Raw genomic sequence first — 26,170 nt, 5'->3', positions numbered from 1 at the left:
TAAGCTGATGTATGCAGCTAACTTTGAAATGCATTAAAAAAAGATGGATTGAGAGGTGGATAGAGGGGTGAATGAATGGATTTGTAATTTCTATGTGCACATAGAAAATATCGATTGTAGAATCTAAGGACGGGTTTTTGAATTTTTTGAAAAATTCAACTTTTCTGCATGCTTGAAGATTGTCCTAATGAAGTGTTGGGGTTCAGGTCGTGGTGCTGCCTCCCTGGGACTCACAATCGGGACATGAGGAGATGATAAGGAGGGTAGACGGTTGTGTGCCCACATGATGAGGTTGGAAGTAGAACTCTTCAAAATAGCAATTCCCTGCTTCCCTGCTTCTAGCCTGAGAGGTGAGATGGGGCGTGGGGGAAGGAGGGTCTCCCTTGGAGAAGCTAAGGGGGTTTATACCAGGCAACAGGGGTGGGAGGAGGAGATGTCCCTTTCAGCTGCCCTCTGCCCCTTTCCCAGTGGGTGTCCCCACCAACAGCCCCCGGAGTGACCACAGGACCACACTTTCCGGGGCTGAATTAGCAGGTCATTGGTGACTTTAGGGACCAGCCACAGTTTCCTGGATAAACCTGCCCTACCTGTCACCCCACTTTCCAAGGAAATAGCCTTGAGACAGAGTAGCCTGTCCTTTCCCACTTCCCACCTCCCTCCTCCCAATTCCAGGAAAATCCCTGGGATCCCAACACGCTTTACCAAGTTGGCTGAGGTGTCTGGGGAAGCCCTCAGGGTGGGACAGGACACACTCTCCTCCAGCCTTGGGAAACCCCTTCCCCATCTTCCTCACCCTCCCTCCTCCCCACTCTCACCTCTCTTGTGTCCTCAGATCCACTCACAAGTGACTCAAATGGATGAATTTGGCAGACGCTGACAGAAAGCCCAGAATCCAAAACCATGCTTGCCACTTACTCTCTGGAGGAATCTGGGCCCGTGACTTTGTCTCTCTGAGCCTCAGTTTTTGCATCTCTCAAGTGGCAATAGTAATAACAGCATCTACCTCCCAGGACACTGTGGTAGGCTGAGTACCGGCCATCCTAATCCCCAGAATCTGTGACTATGTGACTTTACGTGGTAAAAAGGATTTTGCAGATGGAATTAAGGTAAGGATATGGAGATGGGAGATGATTCTGGATTTTGGGGGGTGGGGCGGGGGAGAATGTTGTCATAAGGGTCCTTATGTGAAGGCGGAAGCAGGGTCCGAGTCAGAGAAGGACACGTGACAATAGAAGCAGAGTCAGAGAGAGGTGGGAAGATGTTACACTCCTGACTTTGAAGACGGAAGAAGGGGCCAAAAACCAAGAAATAGGGGTGCCTCCAGAAGCTGAAAAACGCAAAGAAGCAGATCCTCCCCTAGAGCCTCCAGAAGGAACCAGCCCTGTGGGGGCCCTGATGTCAGCTAGCCCAGTGTGATTGTGTTGGACTTCGGATCTCCAGAGCTGCAAGATAATAAATTTGTGTTGTTTAAAGCCTTCCAGTCTCTGGTAATTTCTTACAACAGTCATAGGAAACTAATTCAAATATGATGCCTGCAAAGCACCTACTGTGTGCCATGGGCTGACCACTTGGTGGTGACCACCGGCAAACCAGACCCGTTCACACACGGGTCAGGGGTGAGAGATCATTAAACCGATGACTGAGGGGTTAGGGGCCGCTTTAGCTGGGGTCACTTCCTTCAAGAACAGAGACCTGGAGGATGAGGAAGGACCAGCGAGAAGGCTCAAAAATTGGAAAAGCCGGTGGGTGTGGCTGGAGCCAAGGGGGAGCCATGCAGGAGGGGAGGGTGCCAGCCACACCGCCCTTGCTGGCTGCTGGGAGTTTGGGTTTCCTTCTAAGGGCCTTTGCGGGAGTTAGGGCTTAATTATGGGAGAGACAGGACAGCCAAGTGTTTGGGGGAGTACTGAGCGCTTCTCTCCAGCCGCATGGTGCGGAAGGCTTTACGCCCATCACAACCTATGGGGGAGAATTGTGCTTATCTGCACTTTACAGATAAGGAACCTGAGGCCTAGACAGGATGAAGTCACCCCGCAGGGAAAGGGAGTGGAGCTGGGACTCTGCAGGCCTCCCCTTTCCCACCCAAGGGTGGGCAGTGAATGGGTGTGTCCAGCAGGGGGCAGCACCCCTACTGTCCTGGCCTCCTAGCCTGCCTGGATAGAGAAGAAAAAACATGCAATCCTAGATCCAAGTCCCTGAAGGGCTGGGGGCCTGAGACCCTGAGGGAAAGACTGGGGACCTGGGGTCCTGGGTCCCTAAGGGGCTGGGGGCCCTGAGGCCCTAGATTTCTGGGTCTCTGAGGGTGGGGACTGGGGTCCTAGAATCCCAGATCTCCAAAGTGCTTGAGGCATGGAGCCCTCAAGGTGGAGCCTGGAGTCTTGGCTTCTGGGTCCCTAAGGGGCTCCCAGAGGGTGGCGTCTGGAACTTTGGGTGCAGCAGAGCAGAGCCATGGAAAGTTGTAGGCGTCAGGAAGATGTGATCTTGTCGCTGCTGTGCAGGGAAGGAACTGAGAACAGGTGGGAGGGAGATGAGAAGGGGGCTGCCGCCAGTGTCCGGGACACACAGTGGCTGGGGGTGGGGTCATGGGAGAGGAGAGAGAACCAATCAAAGGAGGAGGAATGTAAAAGGTGGGCGCCCATGGCCCAGTGCTGGTGCTGGGTGATACTGGGCCCAGCTGTGGCTGCCTCTGGGCTCACTCTGCTCCAGTCTCACTCCTCTGTGTTCCTCCAACACACCACCAGGGATCCCCAGCCAGGAAGGGAAAACCACAGGGAGGAGAAGTGACAGCCACACTGGGCCTGCGGGCTGTTGCCCTTTGCACTTGCTGTTCCCTGTGCCAGGGATCCTCCACCCGATCCTTGAAGGCTGCTTCTTTCATTCCCTTCAGGGGCACCGGCTCAGACGTCACCCACTCACAGCCCACCCACTCACAGCCGTTTCTGATCACTCCACTTCAACTGCACCTCTGTCTCCCCGCGTCCTACGTGCTTTATGTCTCTTCACAGCACACGGCACTGGTCTGTCTCCCGAGACGGAACAGCAGATCCAAGGGCAGGAATTTCTGTCCAGCTCATTTACTATTGCAGCCCAAGTGCCCAGGGCAGTGTCCAGTGCCTCAGTGAATGAATGAATGAATGAATCGATGAATCAATGAATTAATCCATGCATGAACAAATGAAGCTCAGGAGATGTGACTGGGCTGAACACAGAGATGTGAGGAGCCAGCGAGGATTGGGGCGACTGAAGGCGAGGGGTCATGAAGAAACACAGCAAGCAAGAGGTGCTGCGGGGAAACTGAGGCCTGCAGTTCAGGGAGAGCAGAGTGAAGCAGGAGGGTCACTGGTGGAGGGGCACTGATTCTGTGCACCCAACCCTCCTTCAGCTCTGCAGAAGCCTGGCAGAGGGCCTGCGTGTGTGTCTGTATGACAATGTCTGTTTGTGTTGTGTGTCTCTGTGTGTGTGTGTGTATGTTTGTTTGTGTGTATGTTTCTGTGCGTTTATATGTGCATGTTTATGTGTTTGTACATGTGATTGTGTCGTGTGTGTATCTGTGTGCACACTAGGTGTGTCTATCTTGTATCTGTAGTCCAATTGTGTGGTGTCTATACCTGCATTTATGACATGTGTGTACTTTGTTTGTACCTGTGTGGGTGTCTATGGACTTGTCTGTATCTGTGTTTCCCTGTGTATGTGTGGTGTGTGTGTGTGTGTGTGCATGTGGATGTTCATGTGGTTTGTTTGTGTCGTGCGGTCTGTATCTTTGTGTATGTGTTGTATCAACGTCTATGGGTTGTTTCTGTGGTTTTATTGTGTGGTGTGTGTGGTAGGTTGTGTTGTGTCTGTGTTTCTAAATATTTGTATTTCTGTGTGTATGCATTATGTATGTCGTGTGTGTGTCCATTGTAATGTGGTGTGTGTGTGTGTATTTTGGTTGTGTCCTGTGGTTTGTATCTTTGTCTGTGTTGTGCAGCTGTCTCTGAGTTGTGTCTGTGTGCATGTGGTGTGTGTGTGGTTTTGTGTTGTGTCTGTGTCTGTGGTTGGATTGTGTTGTGTTTGTCTATGTGTCTTAATTTGTGTGTGTGTGTGGTGTAAATGTCTGTGTGTGTGTTTGTGCTTTCATTGTATGGTGTCTGTGTGCATGTGTTGCACGTGTGTCTGTGGTTTAGTTGTGTGGTGCTTGTTGGTCTCTATGTGTGTGATTCTGCAGGCAATGATGTTGCATCACTTGTGTGTGTGTGTGTGTGTGTGTGTGTGTATCTGTGTGTCTATGTGTTGGGGGCCCCCAAAATCCACATCCCTCACCCTACTGAGTCACGGCAACTGTCACTCGGGCCCAACTCCAGTTCTCTGGAATTCTCACTTCCCCACAGCACTGAGGCTCTGCAAGAGGTTATAAGATGTCAGGTCCGCCAGGGCCAGAAGTCCAGTGCCCTCCTCTGTGTGAGAAACTGAGGCCCGAGAAGGGCAGAGACTGCTTAAGCCACAAGGTCAGGGGAAGCAGAAGGGCCACTGGCCCCTCTCCAGGACCTGGAACCTCTGGGAGTGGATGGTGTGGATTTCCCCTGGCTGGGAGGGGGCGGGGCCCCGGCTCATGAGCTCAAGGTCGCACAACCCAGGGGAGGACATGTGGCAGGCTGGGACATTGAGGAGGAAAATCCAGCTACAGCTTCTGCTTCTCCCAGAGTGGCCTGCTCAGAGAGCTCCAGGTTTCTCAGTCCTCCAGTCTAAACTAGCTCTTCCCCAAGGTACCCCCGACCCTGCTTTCCACCACCTACAATTATCCTGTGGATTTATAGATTTTAACCTTTGTTCTTATGCTACAACATGGATAAACCCTGAAGACATGGTGCCCTCAGGAGGACTAATGCTGTGTGATTCCCCTTATACGAGGTCCCCAGAGGGGTCAGATTCATAGAGACAGGAAGTAGATGGTGGTGCCAGGGGCTGGGGGAGGGGAGGGAGTGAGTGTTTAATGGGGCCAGAGTGTCAGTTTGGGAATTGGGAAGGTGAAGAAGTTCTGGAGATGATGGTGGGGATGGTTACACAACGGTGTGTGCGTATTTAATGCCACTGAGCTGTACACTTAAAAATGATTAAAATGATAAATTTCATGTTGTGTATATTTTACTACAATTAAAAACAAAACTCTTTGTTTTCCTCCTTCATGAGAGCTGGGACTTTACCTTGTTCCCTGATGCTGGCACACAGTAGGTGCTCAATGAATGCTCGTTGAATGAATGAAAGAAGAAAGAGATCTGTCGACAGCAGATGGAAAGGTAGATGGAGACAGAGAGAAACAATGAAAGTGTGTTGAAGCCTGAAGCCAGCATCTCCTTGTCAATAAATCATGCTTTGAAGCAGTGGTTCTCAAATGGGGGTGATTCTGCTCCTCTCAGGGGGACATTTGGCAATGTCTGGAGGCATTTTTGGTTGTCAGGACTTCTGTGTTTCCCCGAAAATAAGACCTAACCGGAAAATAAGCCCTAGCATGATTTTTCAGGATGACGTCCCCTGAACATAAGCCCTAATGGGTCTTTTGGAGCAAAAATTAATATAAGACCCGGTCTTATTTTCAGGGAAGCACAGTAGATGGAAGGGAGCGGGGAGGTGCTACTGACAGCAGTGAGTAGAGGCCAGGGATGCTGCTAAACATCCTGCACCGGACGTCCCCCACAGCCAGGATTCATCCAGTCCCAATGTCAACAGTGTCAAGAACAAGAAACCCAGGTTTTAGAGACACCTCCTCCTGGAGGCCCTCCTGGATTTGACACACCTACTGCCTCACACACCCCCTTTCCTTCTCCCCCTGGCAACACCAGAAGAGATTAAATAGATGGGATGATCCCAACGGCGGGCGCTGTGCCAGAAGGCAAGGTTCCTTCACGTTTGCGGTTGGCGCCGGGCCCTGTCCCAGGTGCTGACGTTCTGCATTTAGTGCTGTGGCTGTGGCGCCACTCCGCACAGGGGGCCGGAGATCCGAGCATCGGTGGGGGTGGAGCTGAGGCTGGGGTTGGATCCCGTCTGAGGACCGTGAGTGGTCGTTGCGGGACCCCTGCCTCGGTCTTATTGAGTGGAACGCAGGACTGGTGAGGAGCGCGGTGCTGCCCCAGGCTCAAGGATCCCAAACCTGAAAGAAGAACTGGCAGCCTCAGGTCGCGGCCCACATCCGCACGGTTTCCTGTTTTTCCCCTAAAGTGAATGAGACGTGGGTTGATACCGCAGAGGGGAAGAGGGAGGGGGCAATCGCGTGACAGGTTCCCCAGCTGAGATTTCACTCCCGAAGCATCCTCTTGTTTAAACTGAATGTTGGCAGGGACCCCGCACGGACCGGGCCGTAGAGCCTGGAAGGACACCGTACTCAGTGTGGATTGGCGCTGGGGCACGAGAACACCTGGGAAACCAAAATCCACTCCGGACCCTGTCCTGTGTCCTCACTGAGGCCTGACAAGACTTGTTTCCAACTTTCTCCCTTCCCCTCCTTCCTGTGTCCTCCTCGCCCTACTGTCCACGCAGCCGCTCGGCTGAGACCCCCGTCATTTTTCACAGCATCTTGCGAGTGCCCACCCGCACATCTCACCCAGTACCAAGGCCCATCTCTTTTCAAGCCAACGTACTTCCCTCCATCCCCATAGCCGCTGCTCCAGGCTACCTCCTCTCGCCCCGGCACCAGGTGATAGTCGTCCCCCGACCCCACCCCAGTGTCTCCATCCCAGCCAAGCCCTCCAAAAGCATCCCTCCCAAGGCCCCTCCTCCTGCCTGGCTCCCCATGACAGCTCCGTAGGTCCCGCCAGGCCTCCTATTGTCCTGTGCCAGCCAGCAGCCCCAGTGATCCCTCTGATGCCCACCTGAGAACTGTCTCTTACTTGAAATGGTCATCCTCTGTCACGTGGCAAACCATGCAATGGGTTCGAGCCCCCACAATTAGCCCAGATCAAGGTCAGGAGGAACATTTGGAGGGCCCAGAATGAGCAGCCCCAGGCCACCAGACTCATTCATTCAGTAGACATATACAGAGGGCTGTGCGTCCCCACACTGGGGACACAGTGTGACAAACAAGGCAGCACCATCCATCCCTGCTGTCCTGGATTGCACGGCCCAGCAGACATTCCATTCAGGCCCTTTCCCATCTGGTGGAGGGCCCGAATCAGTCCTGGTTGGGAGGTGGGACACAGGGGCACAGGTGGGCATCTTCTAGCATGAGAGACAGGGTGTCAAGCCTGGGATGAGGAGGCAGTCATCCAAGAGTGGGGGATTTGGCATTGGATATTCCCCAGTCAAGAGTGGGGATAGGGTTAAAGATCGGGGGACATGGTGTAGGCATGAAGAGCAAGGTAGGCAAAGCGCTCTGTAAATACAAGGCCAGCTTGCATGATGGTTAGGGCTGCAGACTTGGGATCCATGCTGCCTGGGTTCAAATCCTTTCTCTGCCACTTGTAAGCTGTGTGACCTTACAAGTCACACAAGTTACTTAACCTCTCTGTGCTTAACATCCTTCATCCATAAGGCAGCACAGATAACAAAAACATCTGCCTTATGGGGTGATTGTGAATATTAAATGTGTTACTGCATCTAAGACACTAAGAACTGTGCCTAACACGTGTCGCTACCAAATTAAACTGTACAACAAAATTGCCAATATCTGACCACAATCTTATCATATGTCATGTATCTTTCTTTGTCTTCCCTCCTTCCCTCTTGCTCTCTCTCTCTCCTTCCTGCCCAGTCACTTTGGTCCAAATCCTGATTCTACCACTTACCTCCATCAGCACTTTGGGAATGTGGAGTCGTGTCTCTGAACCTCAGTTTGCTCACCTGAGACATGGAGATAATAATAGTACGGACTTTACCGGGTTGTGGTCACAGAGGAGGCCATGTGCGTAATATGGTTATCTGGGTGGTGAGCCCATAATTAGGTCTGTGAAAATAGAAGCTGGAGGTAGATCTGCTTTCAGAAAGCGTGCCTCCAAGTTCAACTTCTCACCACTGCTTGTGGCCTCTGCGGCCTCTCCAATTGGCCCCAACGGACGAGGACAGCGACACGCACAAGACTCATGTGAGTATGAGTGTGTGATGTGTGTGAGTGTGCAACTGTGTGTCTGTGTGTGATTGCCTCTGAATGTGTCTGTGTGTGCACATATGTGGCTCTGTGTGTGTGTGTGTGTTGTGGCTGGTGGTCGGAAATGGACATTGGTTTCCTGGAAGAAATGAGCTCTGCACTGAGTCTCGAAGAATGACCAGGAGGTGGTCTGCGTGTGAGGAGGGCAGTGGGCAGTGGGGGATGGGTGGCATGGACAGAATCTCCAGGTGTGTGGGGCCCGGGTTGGGCAAAGTGAAAGCCAGCCTATTGGCATGACTGAGCAGGAAAGACGAATTTGGTGTGTGCACTGGGGAGCTGATGGTGGAGGGCCCTGGGGAGCCACGGAAGGTCGTAGGCAGAGGCAGGAACTCTCATGTTACATAGATGGCCTGGCTTCTGGACCCTGCTGCCCTGGCACTTACCAGCAGCCCATGCCAAGAGGTCATGTCCCCAGGTAGTTGACCAAACAAGCTCCAAGTCTTGGGTTTGAGTCCCACCCCCACCACTGGGATGTGGGCAAATTACTTACCCTCTCAGTACTTCCGTTCACCCAGCACCCCACCAGTAGATTTACTGAGCTCCTACTGTGTGCCAGCACCTCACACACCCCACCCAGTGGAGTCAGCGCTGTCGCTCACCCCCAGTTTACAGATGAGCAAACTGAGTTGCTCATCCAGAGAGAGGCCAGGACTCAGCCCCTGGTCTGGCTGGCTTGGGCTCAGGCATGTCCAGCTGCAGGATGTTGACACCTCTGGCCTCCTCCAGGATGGCCAAAAACCCGGTCTGAGCTGCCAGTAATCAGAACCTGGCCGCCCCACATCTCCATTTCCCCAAGGCTCAGAGACAGGAAGCCCCTTGTCCACAGTCACATCGCAAGAGGGACAGCCAGTGACCCCCAGGCTTGTTTGACCCAAAGCCCATGCTCTTCAGCATGTAATAGGTGTTTTAAAGTCAAGCAGCTTTAAAGATATCTTGAGCAGGTTGGCAGAGGAGGAAGCTGAGGCCTGGTGACAGAGTCTCTGCATTTCCCGGCAGGACCTGGCACAGAGTAGATGCCTGATAAACGCTTAGTATCTGAAGACTCACTGTGTGCAGCACTGCGCCAAAAGCCTCACGTACATTATTATCTCATTGGAACCTACCACGGCCTCCTGAGCTGGGGGCACTATCATAGCCCGCATTTTACTGAGGGAAAAACTGAGACAGAAAGGTTGAGTCCTGGGCCGCACAGGCTTGCACAGGCTTCAAGAGTAACAAGACTGGAGGACAGTTTGGGGGTTTACTATGTGCCGGGCCTTCTACAAAGCACATAGAGTCAACCACCACCCTACAGTGTCGATATTATTACTATCATAATTTTATAAATGAGGAAATTGGTTTCAACGCTCAGCCACTTGCCAAGATCACATGGGTGCACATTTATTGAGCACCTGCTGTGTACCTCACATGTGATGGGCTTTGGGGCACCCACCTTTGGTCTCAGGCCTGTGACCCTCCACACCAGCTGCGTGTCCCAGTTAACTGCAACACAAAACCAGCCACTGAGCTTCTCAAGCCCAGGATGCTTTCCTGTGGTAACTAGAGTCTGATATAATCCTAACCCTCATTAGAACTCAGATCCCAGCTGGGGCTGTGACTGTGTTTGTCAAGTGGACTGTCTTGACAGGTGGCGAGCACCCCATCACTGGGAGGATACAAGCAGGACTGCCATGGAGGAAAATTCATACGCAGGTGAGAGGTATCTCTGGAGCTGACACTGGCAAAAAAAATAATCCTGACCTCCTACCTTCCACTCAGGAGAGGAGAGGGGCTCCTTCCCTCTCTGGGACGAAAAGTGAATTTCTAGGGAAGGCCCACCAGGGAGGCGGGTAAATCCCAAGTGGCCTTCATGGCACAGAGTCAGGCAAAAAGGGAAGCCGAGGGCACCTCCCTTCTCTGACTCAACACCTTCCCAGCAATAACCACCAAAAAGACCAGTTCCAGCTGGGGCACTAGGAGCCCAATAGAGCGGGAGACCAGTGGGACAGAGACTCAGACTCAGCATCATGGATCCTCACAGCCAGGATGAGGGCAGGGGGTCTGAGCCTGCGGTGGAGCATCAAGGTAGAGTTTTTGGGGGCCCAAGAGCTGGGGTGAGACCTGGGGGTCTGCCATCTGGGAAAAGAGCTAGGGAAGAGCTCAGATATGGGGGAAGAACTGAGACCCCGTGTCCTGTGTTTAGGGAAGGGGCCCAGGGTGGGAGACAAACATCAGGGTGAGGGCTGGGGTAGGAGGAAAAGGAGGACCCCGCCTTCTGGAGGTGAGGCTGGGGACCCAGCATTATTGTGGGGGAGATAGCTGAACCTATAAAAGGCAGAAGGGGCACAGGTGCAAGCTGGGCGGGGATCAGCCGTCTTTGGAGGGGTCTCAGCTCCTGGCCCAGGACATGTATCTCTGGACAGAGTCAGGCTGGCTGATGGCTGGAGTGTGGGCAGGAGCGGCAGAAAGTGGGCTGGATGGGCAGAGGGACAGACTCAGAGATGCGCAGATGCAAGATGGACGTACAAAGTTCAGGGGCCTGATGGACATGAAAGATAAGCATGAGGGGAGGTGCACAGAGGAGGCTGGGGGTCCACTGAGACCCTCTGCTTCAGTGTGTTTTGGACAGGTTCTCAGGACTTTGGGGCTCTGGGCAATGGGGAGATGGGCAGAGCTGCAGTCCGGCCTCATCCTGCACCCTTCATTGCTCCACCCGTTCTCCCCTTTGTCCCGCCCCACAGAGGTTTTGAAGTTTCACAGAAGACATGGGCAGTGCTGCAGGCGGGGGACGCAGATTGCCCTGTTGGGGCTGGTGACCATTGCGCTGTGGGCCGGGCTGCTGACCCTGCTTCTCCTGTGGCGTGAGGACACCCCCTGCCCCACGTGGCCCCCCTCCCAGACACCCACTCCCAGATCCTGGGGAGCTCAACACATCCCTGGGAGCCCAATTCCCTCACGTGTCTCCAGCCCCTTCTCAGGTCAACTTCCTCGACTCTCGAGAGCCCCCGCCCCTCACTCCTGCCCAGCACCCATGGCTCCCGCCCTTCGGGCCCCTCCCACATGATATACCCAAGGCCTCCATCCCCAGTTGGCAGGTGGGGGTGGGTAAATGAAAAACCCTTTCTCTTCCCTCCGCTTCTCTTCTCCTGCCCAGACTGGGACACTGAACGGAATCTGAAACAGCTGCAAGAGACCGCTGCCTGGAACAGTACGGAGGGGCCAGGGTGGGAGAAGGGGGTTAGGACACCAGACACTTGTCCTGCTTCTGTCACTCACCACTGTGGGACGTGGGAGAAGGACTGGGCTTCACTGTTTCCCCAGGAACTGAGGGTCAGCCTGTGTTCCCCCCTCCCTGGGTGGGGGGAAAACCCAGCAACTCTTGGAGGGGGTGCCCTGAGAAGTTCCTGATAAAAGGGTGCCTAACCTCTCCGTGTCTGAGCTTAGTCACCTGTAAAATGGACATCATTTCAGTGCTATGAGGTGGAAACAAGCTAAGACTTGGGAAGCACTTAGAAAACAGCAGGGGTGGCCGGTTAGCTCTGTTGGTTAGAGCGTGGTGCTAATAACACCAAGGTTCCCAGTTCGATCCCCATATGGGCCACTTAAAAAAAAAAAGCATTTGGCCTCCAGTAAGATTTTAATAAATGTCCACTGCTTTTATATTTATTTCTGGGTGGGGAAAGGGTATACAAATTCAGTCTATTCTTGCCTTCACTTTTCCTGAGTACTTTTGTCTCCAAAATTAAAAACAAAAAGCTGCAATCATTGTGACTGTGTGGGGGGAGGGGGCCTGCACTTGGGGTTGGGGGCAGAGGTGGGGGATTCAAGGACCTGCCTGCCTGGCTCCTGAGGCCATGTCTTCCCTTCCCCCACCCACCCCAGTTTCTCAGGTTTCCAAGGACTTTGAAAGACACACAGGTGACCAGAAATCCCAGGGTGAGTGTCCTCAGCCCGGAGTCTAGGGGAAGGAGAGGAGGGAACTTGGGTGAACATGGGTATAGAGTGCTCCGGACTAGCAGTGAATTGCAAAAGGAGCAGGTGGACCTAAAGCCCCAGGCTCAGAGGCCCAGGGTGCCAGTGGGGGGAGTGGGGTTGGCCTCGAGGGGCTTGCTTACCACTGAGCCTCCTCCCCTGCAACCAGCTGCCCAGATGACGCAGAACATGGAGAAAATCCGAGCAGAACAGAAGAGAATGAAAACTCAGGGTGAGAGATCAGGGTGGAGGGGGGATCCCAGAGCCATGGGGACCGCGAGGCCCGCAGGTGTCACCTCTGACACCTGTCCTGCACCCCGTCAGACTCTGAGCTCTCCCAGAACCTGGATGGACTTCTTGAGGACCTGAGCAACCTCAAATCCCAGGGTGAGGCTTGGGAGAGGCCAGAGGTGCGGAGGGACCAGGAGGGGCCCCCAAGCTTGTCTGTGACCACTGCCCCCATCCAACCACCCAAGGCTTGAACGAGAGACACACAGCCTTGAATTCACTGGAAAGACTCCAGGAGGAGGTGGCGAAGCTGTGGATAGAACTTCGAGTGTCCAACGGTGAGTGTGTGTGTCTGTGCCTGTGTGTGTGACAACACAGGTGTGTGGTAGCATGTGTTTGAATGCGTGGGAGACAGGTGTGTGTGACAATGTGGACAGATGTGTGTGTCTGTGTGTGGCAGGGCCAATGGGGGACACACAAGACAGCCCTTTCTGAGTCCAGCTGCTCCCCTCCACCGACCTGGGGTGGGGGTCCCACGCGTTTTTCCTCCAGGCAAAAGCTGTCCTTGTTTACCATCACTGCGTCCTCTTTACTGATCTGTCCTCTGCCCATCGTGGTTCAGCAATGGGCCAGCAGTAGGATGCCCTCAGCCGCAGCCCTCCCGGAAGGCTGTCTGATCCAACCAGAGAGCGTAGGGTCACCTCTGAAGAGATGGGGACAACAGGCATTGTGGCATCTTCCCCGGGGGAGGCAGGGGTGGAGGCGGTGCTGGCAGGTACAAGGTTCACTCGGGTGGCCCCAGCAGGCTGCAGAGGGAGCAGACGTTCAATCCCTGCCTTTAACCTGAAGTCCCAGTCTACCCCGCCTCCCGCCCTTGATGTTTTGTCTGCCCCAGCTGGGTGAGAGAAGAGGAAGGATTTGCGCATGGTGTGAGGGAGTGCTGTCCCTTGAGTTGTGGCGTGGGGATTCCATCAAAAGAGCCCGTGTGCTCCCCTGGGGAGGCTGAGAGGATGGATCTGGACCACACTGACTCTGATGGATCACTAGCCCAGGGCCGTCTCTTAAGGACCCTGACACAGCCATGACTCCTTCCCCAAAGTTTTCTTGAAGGGAGACGTTCTCTTCCTGTTTTAGTGCAGCACCCCCAGAAGCCTGCACACTGGTGAGCATTTCATCACAGAGAAGCACACCGAGCTGTGTTCCTCCCAGGGCTTTGCAAACGTCTATGGACCACAGGTCCCTAGAACAATTCCACCAAAGCTGTGGAGCCGTCCCCGCCCGTCACTCTAAGGTCTATTTTAAATCACAAGTGAGTGTAACCAGTAGCAGTGGGTTCAACCTCCCACCTGGGAATGCTGGTGGCAGTGGTATTGCCTGAGAGTTTCCTTCGGTTGTGAGAAAGGGGAGAGAGAGACCAAGGTGGCCCCGAGTCAAGGCCATGGGGACCCAGCCCTCTAGTCCTGTTCCCCACTCCCACAGGCTCTCCTGACCAATGAGAAGAAAATCAATTCATACCCCAGAAAGTGGCCACGAGTGCCAGTTTTGGGGGTGCCAGCAGTGACGGTGGCCAGGGCTGTTACTAGAGCAGTTGGTGGGGACAGTAAAGTGATGCTGGCGGCCCTGGTGCAGGCATTGCCATCAGCACTGGTGATTAGGACATGACTGGTGTAGTGTTGGTGAAGGTGCTGGCGGCCATGGTGTTGGCAGTGGAGAGATGTTGCTGGCATGTGTGGGTGACGATGCCGCAGGGATGATATTGATGAGAAAGGTGTCGCTGACAGCAGCCGTGGTGACAACAGTGGAGGCACTCCTGTGGTGGGCTGGGCGTGCATGTCAGCATCCGAGCTCCAGGGACCAGAGCTGCCTGCCAGACTGTTAGGCGCTGAGGTGGGTCTGCTTTCAGCCCGGACCCCAAGAGTGACTCCGGGAAAGACGCTGCCACCCAATCTGCCCATTGTACCTATGGTGCCTGCCACTGCATCCACCATGGTGCCCACCACAGCATCCACCCCAGCGCCAGCCACAGCGCCCACCATGGTGCCCACCACAGCACCAGCCACAGCGCCCACCATGGTGCCCACCCCAGCGCCAGCCACAGCGCCCACCATGGTGCCCACCCCAGCGCCAGCCACAGCACCCACCATGGTGTCCACCACAGCGCCAGCCACAGTGCCCACCATGGTGCCCACCACAGCGCCAGCCACAGCGCCCACCATGGTGCCCACCACAGCGCCAGCCACAGCGCCCACCATGGTGCCCACCACAGCGCCCACCACAGCTGCCCCCCTGAGCCTCTCCTCCACCCCAGGCTCCAAGTGTAACACGTGCCCTGAGCAGTGGGTCAATTTCCAACGAAAGTGCTACTACTTCGGTGAGGGCGCCAAGAGGTGGATCCAGGCAAGGTTGGCCTGCAGCAAACTCCAAGGGCGGCTGGTCAGCATCCACAGCCAGGAGGAGCAGGTGGGCCTGGGCTCACCAGAGGGTGGGGCCAGGATGGTGGGCGGGGGCGGGGGGAGCCCCAGCCCAACCTCTTGGATGGCGGGGGGGACCCAAGCACATCTCCCCAGCCCTCCAGTCCTGTCCTGCCCCCCAGGACTTCCTGGCCAAGTCCATCCACAGAAGGGGATCCTGGATTGGCCTTCGGGACCTGAACATAGAGGGGGACTTTGTCTGGATGGACGAGAACCCCCTGGACTACAGGTGAGAGAAGAGAGGATGTAGAGGAGATGGCCCCAGGCCCAGGCTTGGAGAGGGGACCTCTCTGTGATGAGAGGAGAGGGCATTTGGGGGCACACACCCCAGGCCCAGACTTGGAAGCTTCTCCATTGCAACGGCGGGAGATGATCAGGGTGTTTGGTTTGGTTTTGTTTTTTTAACCACAGCACTGGGTTTTGTTCGGGATGTCAGTACGGTTGAATCTCTAGAGCTGCAGACATGTGGTGGAGATCCAAGAATGGGGTTGAGGGGGGCCCAGCTTTAGAGCGGTGTGCCTAGGCTGAAAGCAGTGGGGCCCCTTCCCTCGCTCCATCCTCTGACCCCAAGACTTCTGCTCCAGCAACTGGCGGCCGGGGGAACCCAACGACGGGGGCGAGAGAGGCCTGGGAGAGGACTGTGTGATGATGCTGAGCTCCGGGCAGTGGAACGACGCCTTCTGCGGCAACCAGCTGGACGGCTGGGTGTGTGACCGCCTGGCCACGTGCTGACTGCCGCCCACCACCTCGGTCCCTCAGACGTGGACCCAGACAGCCCCCTGCCCGCCCACGGAGCACCTCTCTTTGTCATTCTGTCTCAGCCAAAGTCTGGGTGCCTCTTTTGTGTCTGAAGGGTCCCAGTGACATTTTCTCCTGCCCAAATGGAGGCAGCTGACCCATCCCTAGCTTCTGCCAACACCCCAGAGGGCCTGTCCCTTACCCCTTGGCCCAACGGGCTATCGCCACCCCTCTGCCTTCTAGTGCTCCAGTTCCCACCTCGAGAAGCCCTGCCTGCCAGCCTGAACGCTGGAAGGCCCCTCCCTGCTGGAAGGCCCCTCCCTGCTGGAAGCTCCTCCCTGCTGGAAGGCCCCTCCCTGCTGGAAGGCCCCTCCCTGCTGGAAGCTCCTCCCTGCTGGAAGCCTCCTCCCTGCTGGGGAGCCCGGCAGCCCAGCTTTCCCTGTGTGCTTCCTCCATCACCTCCACCTCACCATCTGCTAGAGTCAGGAGTGGACTCCTCGTCCTCCCCAAATGCAGCCCATGTCCTGGCACCACTGGACAGACCCCGGGCTCGGGCAGCCAGGCCTCCCTGCCCCACCTGTATCAGGAACATGGGGGATGACAGCCCCTCACATGCACCCTCTGCAGGGGCCCGTCTGGCTCTGGTTTCTAGGTGTGGATGGTGGGAACTGGGAGTTCCAGAGCCTGGTGCCTGAGGCCACCTCTGAATGATGGGAATAACTGAAATGGCATTTGTAACCCCCTACTTCATTAACTAGGCATTTACTAGGCAGAGTTACAGATGAAGACTCTGGGGTCCAGTGGAGCAGAGAACAGCCCTAGACCCCCCGGAATATTGCAGGGCAAAGCCATGGACCACCCTGACCCTAGTTCCCCAGCCCAGGCTGCTGGGGCAAGGGCCCAAGTGGTCAGAATGGGCCCAGTACACAGAAGGCGCTTAGCAAGTGCTAGCCAGCTGCAGAGACAGATGGGGAAGTGGTCTCAGCATCACTCCCACTCGGGGTGTGTGTGGCCGAGGCGGCACCAGCCCTGGGCTTGTCCAGGATCAGCCCTGCACCTGAGGCAGAAGGGAGGCAGGCCAGGATCTCAGGAAACCCCCCACTCATTAAACTCATCCGCCTACCCCACCCCCAATTCCTGGTCTAGAGAAGAGCCAGGCGTGATCACGTGATTCTCAAGCCCGCTGAAAGAGGAGGAAGAATCAGGGGCAGATTCCCACACTGCACCACCTGGGATCCTGAGAGTTAAGGGCCAGGCCAAGGGCCAGCCACCACCCTGGGGGACTGGGGAGGGTGCTGTATGGCACCTGGAAGTCCTGGGGCTCAGGATGAGGTTGGGACAGAGCTGGGCATTCGGAGTGAAATGTGGGTTGAAATCCCAAATCGCCTGTTGTCTCTACCTACTGCCCACCCCCAGATTTGTCTCCCCCGGACTCGTCCTTAGAACTCTGGGCCACTCTGCCTGCTTACCTGAGCTCTCCACGTGGGGAATGGGGAACTCAGCTCCACTCTACTAGTCCCTCAGGCCAACATTGGGGTCATCCTCGCCACCTCTTTCCCTCACCACCCCCTCCAAACTCCTAAGGAAAGCCATGGGCTCTGCCATCAAGCCATATTCAGAATCCACCCACTTCTCAACGCCTTGGTGTATCCCACATCCTCGCTCACCTGAACTGGTGTGGTCTCACTTTTTACTGTCCCAAACCTTCCAGAAGTTTCCTTCCAGCTCAGGAAAAAAGCCGCAGTCCTACAGGGTCCTTTGCCATGGCAGAACCCTTCCCACGCACCTCCCCTCCCCAGCTTCCTCTCTCCTCCCACCAGCCCAGCCTCCTCACTGTTCCTGAAGCACTTCGGCTCACTCTGCCTCAGGGCGTTTGCACATGCTGCCTCCCCTGCTCACTCCTCAGCAGGGTCTATGCTGAGCACTTCCTCCCTCCCATTTAAAATGACACCCCGACTTTTTTTACCCCACTGTACTTTTTCACCATGGCACACATCCTTTCAAGAAAATGGGGAATTTACTGATGTTTGTTGCCCGTCTCAGCGTGCGAGCTCCAGGGCAGGCACATTTGTTTTGTTCTCAGCTGTGTTCCCAGCGCCTGGCATATAGTAGGCCCTCAATAAATATTTGTCAAATGCATGACCATGGGCAAATGACCTCTTCTCTTGGAACTGCTTTGTGGCCTGGAAATGAGGGGACGCTGCCTTCCAGTCACCAAGGGCTGGTGCTGGGATCCTCCTCACTCTACTTCACACCCACTTGTCTGGGGGCTTCTGTGGAGACCTTACTTGCAGCCCAAAGCATCCTAACTCGAAGACGCTGTGACGGGAACCACCTGTTCCTTCTCCTCGTCCTCCTCTGCCCCAAATCGGTGCTCAGCCCCACAATCCTATGGCTTGTTCCAAACCTGCTCCCTTCTCTACAGATCCCTCATCTTCAGCAGGAGACACACACCCTGGGTCCCCTCTTTCAGTTCACAAGCTCTCCTGCATCCCCTCCCTTGGGGACCAGACCCATCCCCTCCCCTCCGTTTCTCTGTGGCATTCTTCACTGCTGGACCTCTGGATGGAGCTGGCTGTGCCATCCTTGCCTCCTGCCTCTCTCTCCTACAATCTGGTTCCCAACCCCCCAGCGGGCCCCAGAAGCCACTCCCACTAGGGTCCCTGAGAACCTCAGGCTAAACCCAAATATGACCCCTGCAATTCCCTCCAAAATCTGGCTTCCCCCCGCCCCGTCCTCTGGCTGTCCTTCTTCTGGGCCCGTGGCTTCCATCTCTACACTGACCCCCAACCTCTCCTGGACTCCAGACCCCAAATCCCTGTTGGCCTCCTCCACACTGCCGCTCAGCCCATATTCAGGCTGCCACCCTGACCACCCCGTTTCCCAGGTCCCTTGGGCCACCTCCCCTCCCCCAGCCAACAGCTATTTCCCGACCATCCCTGTGCTACACATGCTGGGTGCTGAGTAGTTTAATTTATCCCGTTGACACTTACTGCCTTCTTCATAACGTGCTGAAGCCCGCGAGCTCATCGCCTTTTGCTGGGATGACTGAAGCTGCCCCTGACCGAGCCTGGTGCCCCGGGTCTCCGCCTTGCACATGAGGCAAGACAGGGCCTTCTAAATAGCATATTGAGAAGTGCACCCACCCCTTAAACCCTCCGTAAGCTGCGAGGGGGACTCAGTCGAAAGCACCTGAGGTTCCCTTTCAAAACACACTTGTCCAGGTCCTGCGGAGGTAAGGGAACAGGGAAAATTTAAACAAGCTTCAGAAGGATTTACCTTGGGGAAGAGGAGTGATCAGGGCCTTGGGGGGGGTGGGCAAAAGGGGTACCTGAGATGTAATATGTTTTAAACAAGGGATGTGTGTTCGTGTGTCAATCATGTATTCAGAGATTAACTTCAAACTATTTTAGGCGTCCAGATGATTCTGAAGGGAGCCCACCCACTTCCCCTTGAGGACCAGGTGTCTGAGGCCATAGTTCTCAAAGGGTAGGCTCGGCAGTTCCTGGGAACTTGTCAGAAATGCAAATCTTCTGGCCCACCCAGATCTGCAGCATCTGAAACTTGGGAGGGGAGGGTGGTAGTGCCCAACCACCCGAGTTTTAATATTCTGTGCCACAGGGCACTGCTTCTCACACTACGGTACACAGGAATCCCTTGGGGGTCTGGGGTGGGCCTGAGGGTCTGCATTTCTGACAAGCTCCCCTGAGATGTGACACTGGGGGTCCCTGGACCACACTCTGAGTAGAGCAGGAGTCAGCCTGTTTTCTAGGGACAGAGCCACACCCAATCGTTGACCTACTGCTGGGCACAAACTATTCACTGTCTACTCCTTTACAGAAAGAGTGCCAGCCCCTGGTCTAAAAGAGTCTCTCTTAGCCTATCCCTCAACCCAACCCCCTTTCCAGCCACTAGTCGGCCTCCAGTTGTGATTCCAGAAGCTGCCGGCATCTCCTGCCTGGTCTATCTCCACACTGTCCCTGACCTCCCCCAACCCTATCTGAACTCCCAAGCTGGGTCTGACCTGGCCCTTCCTACCTCCCCACAATATTATAAACATGCCTGGGTCAAGGTGTTGACTGGATCCCTCAGGCCCCCACACAAGACACAAGACACATGTGAGAAGGGGGTTTTCTCATCCTTTATCTCCGGTGGGGTCAACGGCCCTCCAGGGCCCGGTCTCGAGCGATGACAGCCTCCTCGAACTTGATCATGAGCGTGGTGCCCTTGTGCCAATGTGCTGTGACCTTGGCGGGGAAGCCGCTGTGTGTGAGCACCGCCTCCACGATGCCCGCTGTGAAGCTGGCACAATTGAGGGTGCTGTTTTCTTTGGGCACCGAGATGTAGGTGTTGATGAGCGGTTCCCGCTCGATGATGTAGAAGGTTCGCGCATCGTCGTTGGCCTGCTCCAGCTTGTCGGCCTCCTTGCCAAAGAGTGCCTTCCACACAGCGCCCTTGACGAAGAGCAGGGCGCCCAGCACCTTGGTCTCGCGCCGGGCACCTTTTTCGCGAGCCACCAGCGCATCCAGCACGCGAGCGCCCACCTGGCGGCCCAGTGCTGCCAGGCGTGCCTGCAGCTCCGCAACAGAGAAGACGCGGCTCTGGCAGTGCTGCACCAGCTCCGAGAAGAGCAGCGCGAAGGCGCTCAGGCTCACCTCCGTGCGCGGCCGCGCCAGCGCGCGTTCCAGCAGGGCCGACTTCCCGCGCGTGAAGCGCGCCTCCATGCCGCCGCTGCCCTGCCGGGAAACCAGGCATCGCCGGTGTTAGGGGCAAGAAGAACCCTGGGGCCCCCAGCCCACCCCCATGTGCTCCATCGCTAACTTCCCACGTGGGAAGAGATGAATGGAAGGAAAGGGGGCATTCGCCTGTGCGTAAATCTCGCCTCCATTGCGCCTAGGCAGCAAAGGATAAATGGGGGAAAGGGTGGGCTTATGCCCTCAATCAGAAGTGAGTTTAGGGGGGAAAGGTGTGAGGAGACCCAGGAGGATCACAAGGGAGCGCTGGAAACCACCCTCACCCTCGAGTTCCAGATGATTCCACCTGCGTGAGAAGCACCTTTGTACCTCCTCCGCCTCCCGTGACCACAACTAGAAAACTAGTGCGGAGCAGAGGGCGTCAGAGCTAGTGCTGGTCGGGGAAAAGGATGGGGTACAGTGAGCGCACACTGGCAACTGTCTCTCCCCTGAGTGCGCTACAGCCCTGACTTCCTGCGGGTAAAGCAAACTTCCCTGCCTCTCCCCGTCTCTCCCTTGCGGAGACGTGGAAGGTTGGAAGCAGGGGTTACATCGAGACCCAACGGCCAAGATGAGAGGCTTGAACAGACGAGATACAAGAGGCAAGCCAGGAGGGGACGCTGGGAATCCTTCCAACCCCGCGCCTTCAGGCTTGGGACATGAATGGGCCTGAATTTGTAAGAAAGACTGGGAGGGCAGAGAAGGCGTTGGGAGCCCGCCACCCCGGTGCTCTCCACAAAGGGAGCTGGACTAGATGGAGGGGGCACACAGTCAGATCCCGGGCTCAGGGGAGTCACGAGGGGACGCCGTGATCTTTCATCCCGGGGCTAGAAGCCACAACTCTCCGTGGAGACCGGGAAGGGGGGGTGTTGGAGAAAACCCTGAGGCGTCGCTGAGACCTCCACAATGTGGCTCTGCGGTGGGGATGGCAGCGGACTGGGGGATCCCAAGGGCGCCGAGACACCCTAGCTTCCCCCCCACCCTCACCCACTCAGGTGTGAAGCCGCCGTCCAGGGTGAGCTCGGGAGGGAAAGCTGAGAACCCCGCTCCCACCAGGCAGGGACGAAGCCAGAGGCCAGAAGGGTCTGAGGATGCTGAGACGCCCCCCAAGAAGTCTGCGTGGAGGATGGGAAGAACAGCGGGGTCCCAGGGGCTCCAGGACGCCCCCGCCCCGGTGCGCAGCCGCCTACATAGGTAGGGCCCAGCGCGCGGGACGGGAAGGGGAGTGTTGAGACCCCTCCACCGGGCTGCGATGAGGACCAGTGAGCCGAACGCGGCAAGGCCGGGGCCGTTAGACCGCGGCCCCGGCGCGGAGCGGACAGAGCAGCCTCCCTCCTGGCGGTCCCCCTGGGCAGGCCGGAGCGGGCGGGCCGGGGGTCGCGGACGCCGAGCCCCTGGCCCAGGACCTACAGGCCCACGGGGAGGGGTCGGAGCCTACAGGACCCAGCGCGGGCAGGGGCGCGGGCGGCTGGGGGGTCTCACCAGGAACTGCAGTCGTCGGCTCGGCCGAGCTGCTTTACGACGCCGTAAAAGGCCTTGTGTGCGCAGGCGCCGCGGCGGGTAGGCGTGTGGGCGGGGCGCGCGCTGTGATTCTCCAGGACGGCCGCCTGGGGTCGCACGTGTCTGTGGGGCCCGACACAGGGGTGCGCTCCCTCTGCCAGGGACCTTGCTGGCCTTGGTTGGCCCACGTTGACGGGGACAGTAGCATGGATGGTCACATGCTCAGGGGCACATGTTTGACAATGGGCACACGTCTCTTTCTTAGGGCCACATATGTACATGTGTACAGGCCACAAACCCTCATGGGCACACATTCAGGGACACGGACTCAGTTACTCTCTAGGTACACATTCGTGGACACACAGGGACCCACTCAAGACATCGTTCTCACACACTCTCATGCCCCCAGCGTTCCTGGCATAATGTCCACCTGTTCACTCTGGTTTTTCCCGTTCCCCAAGTGCAAACAGTTGCCGACCCTCGCCCACCAGGCCCCAAAGACCCCAAGTCACCCCAGTAGTAGATCTGAAAGCCACATTGTTTTCCCTCAGCCTTTATTTCCATGAATCACAAAATGTGACTGCAGAAACAGACACACAGTGTACATGCTCTGAACACCCTGGGTGACATAATCAGGCACATGCACACTGACACACACCTGTTCACATGGGCACAGGGAGTGCCAGGGCACACACTGCAACCCCACAGTTACAGTGATACACCCCCATGGTGTGCTGCACACACACTTCCACCATGACACGTTTGTACACACAACATACTGCAGGATACTCTGCTTGTTTACACTCACAGTGAAACATGCATGGGCAACACATGTCAATAAAACCTGCACTCACGGTGACACGCTGTCACATGCATCACACAACATGCCACGACATACACATGTCACATAGTGACACAGGCATGCACATCACACCCTCTGTGACTCCCACGTTCAACATTCACCCAATATACCTTCCCGTGAGACACACTAAAATACCCATCCTCCATGAAATGCTTACCCCCCCCACACACACACACACACACATGCACACACACACCTCCACAAAACTCATTCACCATGACACATGATTTTCTATATGTGCGGATGATGGACAGGTTCAGACCAGGCTGGTGTCCCATCTTCACTGGGAGGTACCAACGCGTCAAAGTACCAAGCCCTTCAGCCAGGGCTTCCATGTCTTCTTGTTTATTGAAGTGAGGGCTGGGTCTCTGGAGGGGTGGAGATGTGAGGTCAGGTAGATCATCCCCCAACCTTTGAGAGAGTAGCTAGGGCCAAATCCAGGGTTCCACCTCCCCAAGCCCCAACTTACTTTCAGTTTGTATGTTCTGCAGCTTCTCAGAGATTTTATCTAGTTGAGTCTTGATTTGGTCTATGTCTAGGGGTAGGGACAGACAAGAGGAAGATGGGGTGGGGCCCCAGACAAGGCCTCCACTTTTATTGGAAGTTCCCTTGCCTGATCCCCAGGCTGGCAGAGCCTGTGCATTTGGGGTTTCCAGCAGCATTTAAATACCCCCCAAGTGACTTGAAGGTAACATCCATCACCCCTGCAAACCCTGCCCTCTGGGAGGGCAAGACCTCTGCTGTCCCCTCCCCCGATTCCCCAGCACCACAATTTGCCCAGTGAAGGTCCACAAGGGCACCTGCTGGCAGCGTCTCCAGTTTCTTGTTACAGGTCTGGACCTTGCTCATGACTGCGCTAATGCTCTTTTGGATAACAGTGATGTTCTGCTTGACTTTGCTCCAGCCCTGCATCTGCTCTTCCTGGCACTGTTGCGCCGAGATGGAAACTGAGAGAATGGAACAGGGATGTTCATGTCACCACTGCTCTCCCTACCCACACCCCAACCCTTCAGGCCTCCCCCAGGTCCTCCCCTCACCATTCTGCAGATCACTTTTCAATTTCAGCAGATCCTGAGACATCTCGGAATCTGTTCAGTATGGGGAAGGCACAGGAAAACCCTTGAAGCACCCCAGTTCTGTAGGCCTGGGAGCAGGGGTGGAGGAACGGAGAGGAACTGGGAGAAAGGGGAATGATGGGAACAGTAGGCCTCCCAGCTCCTTAGGACCCCTCTGCCCCACCACCAAAACCCAAAAAACAGTCTACTCACTCTTCACCAGGATCCAGACCAACAGGATGATACACAACAGGACAAGGAGAATGTACAGGCACGTGATGGCTCTGTGCAACCAATCGGGGGCCTGGGCAGAGTCCGAGAACGGCCTGGACCGGGCTGGGACTGGGGCAGAGGCAGAACAGGTGACCTACACGCGCTCAACACCACCACTCAGACCTTTAATACTGACTAATACTGTCAATAGCTCTGTCACTCTTCCCGATACCATCAGCAGCTGTGACCATCGACAACACTGCCACCAACATGCACCCTGCCCTGCATTCCCAATATTTGTCCCTAACACTGTCACCATTGTCCCCTGCTCACCATCTTCTTCCCCAACAGTCACCAATGTCACTAGCTGTCACCAACAGCCACCAACATCAATACCCATTGTTACCGGCATTTTTCCCATCAATCACCCTCATCGGTTCTGTCTAAGTGACTCCTTCCCGATCCACTCCATTGTCACCTACTCACCATCACCATCACCCAAATCTTCACCAACACTTCCACCTGCACAGTCACCACCACCTACAAAGCTACCCCCACCACTGTCACACACAAGCCTTGATGCCACCACACCCCACACCACTGACCCTGACTTTCACATGCTGTCTGCTGTTCCTGCAATGCCCTCCCATGGACCCGTCCTAAGGCTGTGGGATGTGGGCTGGTGGGTGGCTGCTCACCCTGTTTCTTGGGTGATGAATGACTGCCCTTTGGCTGGTCCCGGTTTCTGAAGGTCAGTGTGATATTCTCATAGGCAGGATCATCTACACCTGTGGGTGAGTCAGTGGGCAGCGTTTGGAAACCTGCGTGGGGCTCTGGGGCGGGGGTGAGGGTGAGGATGGGAGAAGGGCTCAGAAATCTTGGCTCACTGAGCCCCTGAACACAACACATTTCTGGGGATAATAGATAAGGAGTAGGGACCTAAGATCTGCTTCTTGGTTAAGAAAAGAGAGCTGTGTGAGTGTTTGGGTGATACACACACACACACACACATAAATTTTGGGGAGGGGAAGGAGCCCTCTGGTCCCCACTCTCAGCCCCTTACCTCTCCCATCCCACTTTCTCCCTCTTGACCTCTTCCCCCATCCGCAGGTACCTAACCTTTTTTATTGTCTGGGATCCCCTTTTGCTTGTCTTTGAAGGCGGCTGCCTGCATCCTGGCCTCCTGGTTCATGTAGATTTCCTCAGCCTCCATGGTCCCCAGTGTGCCAATGTGTTCACGCATATCCCCACCCACCGGAAGGTATCTCAGCAGATGAGGAAGTCTCCGGGTTGGGGTGGGGGGAGGATAGAGAGGTCAGTCTCCTCTTTTCAGGGATTCAGGACCCTCCACCCTAGGGCATCCTCACCCACCCAAATCAAGAGAGATTTACTAACAATTGTCACCCCAATAAACTTTAATTTAAAAAAAGTGAAACAATGAAAAAAGAGAGAGAATGGATTTAGGAGACCAGAGGTCTCAGGGAGGACCAAGAAGAGAAAACCATAGACCCGGAGACATAACACAATGGTCAGGAACTTGTGATAGCTAACTAACACTTTGGTCAGGAAGTGTTAGCTAACCTTACCATCGTCATTTTGCAATTTAGAAATGTATCAAATCAACCTGTTGTACATCTGAAATTTATACAATGTAAATGTGTCAGTTATATTTAACAAAAATAAATAAAAAACGTTAAATGGTCAGGAACTTACAGAAAGCTGTGTGTGCGTCTACCTGGGTGAACCTCATCGTCCTGTCTTCTCTCTCTCTCTCCCAAGAGAGAAGCCGGGGCACCTCAGAGTCCCACTTCTTAGGATAGGGATAGTCAGCCTTAGAGGCAGGATTCCTGGGTTCCCACACCTTCTTTCCTCTTGCCCCAATCCCACCCAAAGAAATTCTACATCTTCAAGGCCCCGTGGAAGAAAGGAACGGATATGAGGCAACAGTGCTAATGGCGGAAACTCCACACACGTATCTGGGACTGAGGCCAGACCCACATCTTGGCCTTCCTGTGATCTACTTTCCCCTCAATCTGGAGACTTCAGATGGAGCAACACCCACTCTCATCCACACATCTGCTCACCTACCCAGACCCAGACCCACACACACGCACTTGCACACACACACTCCCGAATACCCTCGGTCATACACGTGCTCGTGTATACACATCGCACACCCATTTACATGCTTCCACATGTGCTTACCCAGAGAAACATACACGTTTATGCATTCACCCTCCTACACTCTGTCTAGGTATCTTAAAGCTCTCTTTGAGTTTATCTGACCTTGAAAACTGGGGATAAAA

General features: G+C 55.4%; 3 protein-coding genes across 4 annotated transcripts; 1 reads left to right on the top strand and 2 right to left on the bottom strand.

Annotated features, from left to right (window-relative positions):
- Positions 1 to 7,944: 7,944 nt before the first annotated feature.
- On the top strand, positions 7,945 to 17,609 carry FCER2 (Fc epsilon receptor II). Its single transcript, XM_033134678.1, has 11 exons — positions 7,945 to 8,050; positions 9,741 to 9,805; positions 10,834 to 10,953; positions 11,247 to 11,300; positions 11,975 to 12,028; positions 12,234 to 12,296; positions 12,389 to 12,451; positions 12,541 to 12,630; positions 14,601 to 14,752; positions 14,886 to 14,992; positions 15,348 to 17,609. Coding segments are annotated over exons 1-11 (918 nt in total). The 5' UTR covers positions 7,945 to 8,048; the 3' UTR covers positions 15,496 to 17,609.
- A 2,015-nt stretch (positions 17,610 to 19,624) lies between these two features.
- TRAPPC5 (trafficking protein particle complex subunit 5) lies at positions 19,625 to 21,821 on the bottom strand. 2 transcript variants are annotated; one of them, XM_033133326.1, is made up of 2 exons: positions 21,717 to 21,821; positions 19,625 to 20,237 (listed from the first exon to the last, which is right to left on the bottom strand). In XM_033133326.1, exon 2 carries the CDS (start codon positions 20,223 to 20,225, stop codon positions 19,659 to 19,661), a length of 567 nt encoding a protein of 188 aa, XP_032989217.1. In that variant the 5' UTR covers positions 20,226 to 20,237; positions 21,717 to 21,821; the 3' UTR covers positions 19,625 to 19,658. The 2 variants fall into 2 exon arrangements, with proteins under 2 accessions (XP_032989217.1, XP_032989216.1); XM_033133325.1 differs by having other exon boundaries at positions 19,625 to 20,232; positions 21,717 to 21,775.
- A 450-nt stretch (positions 21,822 to 22,271) lies between these two features.
- MCEMP1 (mast cell expressed membrane protein 1) lies at positions 22,272 to 25,735 on the bottom strand. The gene is made up of 8 exons (XM_033133328.1): positions 25,578 to 25,735; positions 24,984 to 25,147; positions 24,563 to 24,652; positions 23,865 to 23,993; positions 23,634 to 23,684; positions 23,397 to 23,543; positions 23,066 to 23,131; positions 22,272 to 22,964 (listed from the first exon to the last, which is right to left on the bottom strand). The coding sequence occupies exons 2-8, from the start codon at positions 25,105 to 25,107 to the stop codon at positions 22,942 to 22,944; spliced, it is 630 nt and encodes a 209-aa protein (XP_032989219.1). The 5' UTR covers positions 25,108 to 25,147; positions 25,578 to 25,735; the 3' UTR covers positions 22,272 to 22,941.
- Positions 25,736 to 26,170: the final 435 nt, after the last annotated feature.

This window comes from Rhinolophus ferrumequinum, chromosome 18 (assembly GCF_004115265.2).
Source record: "Rhinolophus ferrumequinum isolate MPI-CBG mRhiFer1 chromosome 18, mRhiFer1_v1.p, whole genome shotgun sequence".
NCBI lineage: Eukaryota > Metazoa > Chordata > Mammalia > Chiroptera > Rhinolophidae > Rhinolophus > Rhinolophus ferrumequinum.
This window is presented reverse-complemented; position numbering and strand designations above follow the sequence as displayed.

Bases quoted from the DNA above. Each gene is read 5' to 3' on its own strand.
- TRAPPC5 (XM_033133326.1), bottom strand. From the start codon at position 20,225: ATGGAGGCGCGCTTCACGCGCGGGAAGTCGGCCCTGCTGGAACGCGCG.
- MCEMP1 (XM_033133328.1), bottom strand. From the start codon at position 25,107: ATGCGTGAACACATTGGCACACTGGGGACCATGGAGGCTGAGGAAATC. The intron at 23,544-23,633 runs GTGAGGGGAGGA...CCATTCTCTCAG, and splicing joins GAAAAGTGATCTGCAGAATG to TTTCCATCTCGGCGCAACAG. The intron at 23,132-23,396 runs GTGCCCTTGTGG...CCCTACCCCTAG, and splicing joins ACTGGAGACGCTGCCAGCAG to ACATAGACCAAATCAAGACT.
- FCER2 (XM_033134678.1), top strand. The intron at 11,301-11,974 runs GTACGGAGGGGC...CACCCACCCCAG, and splicing joins AGAGACCGCTGCCTGGAACA to TTTCTCAGGTTTCCAAGGAC. The intron at 12,631-14,600 runs GTGAGTGTGTGT...CCTCCACCCCAG, and splicing joins AGAACTTCGAGTGTCCAACG to GCTCCAAGTGTAACACGTGC.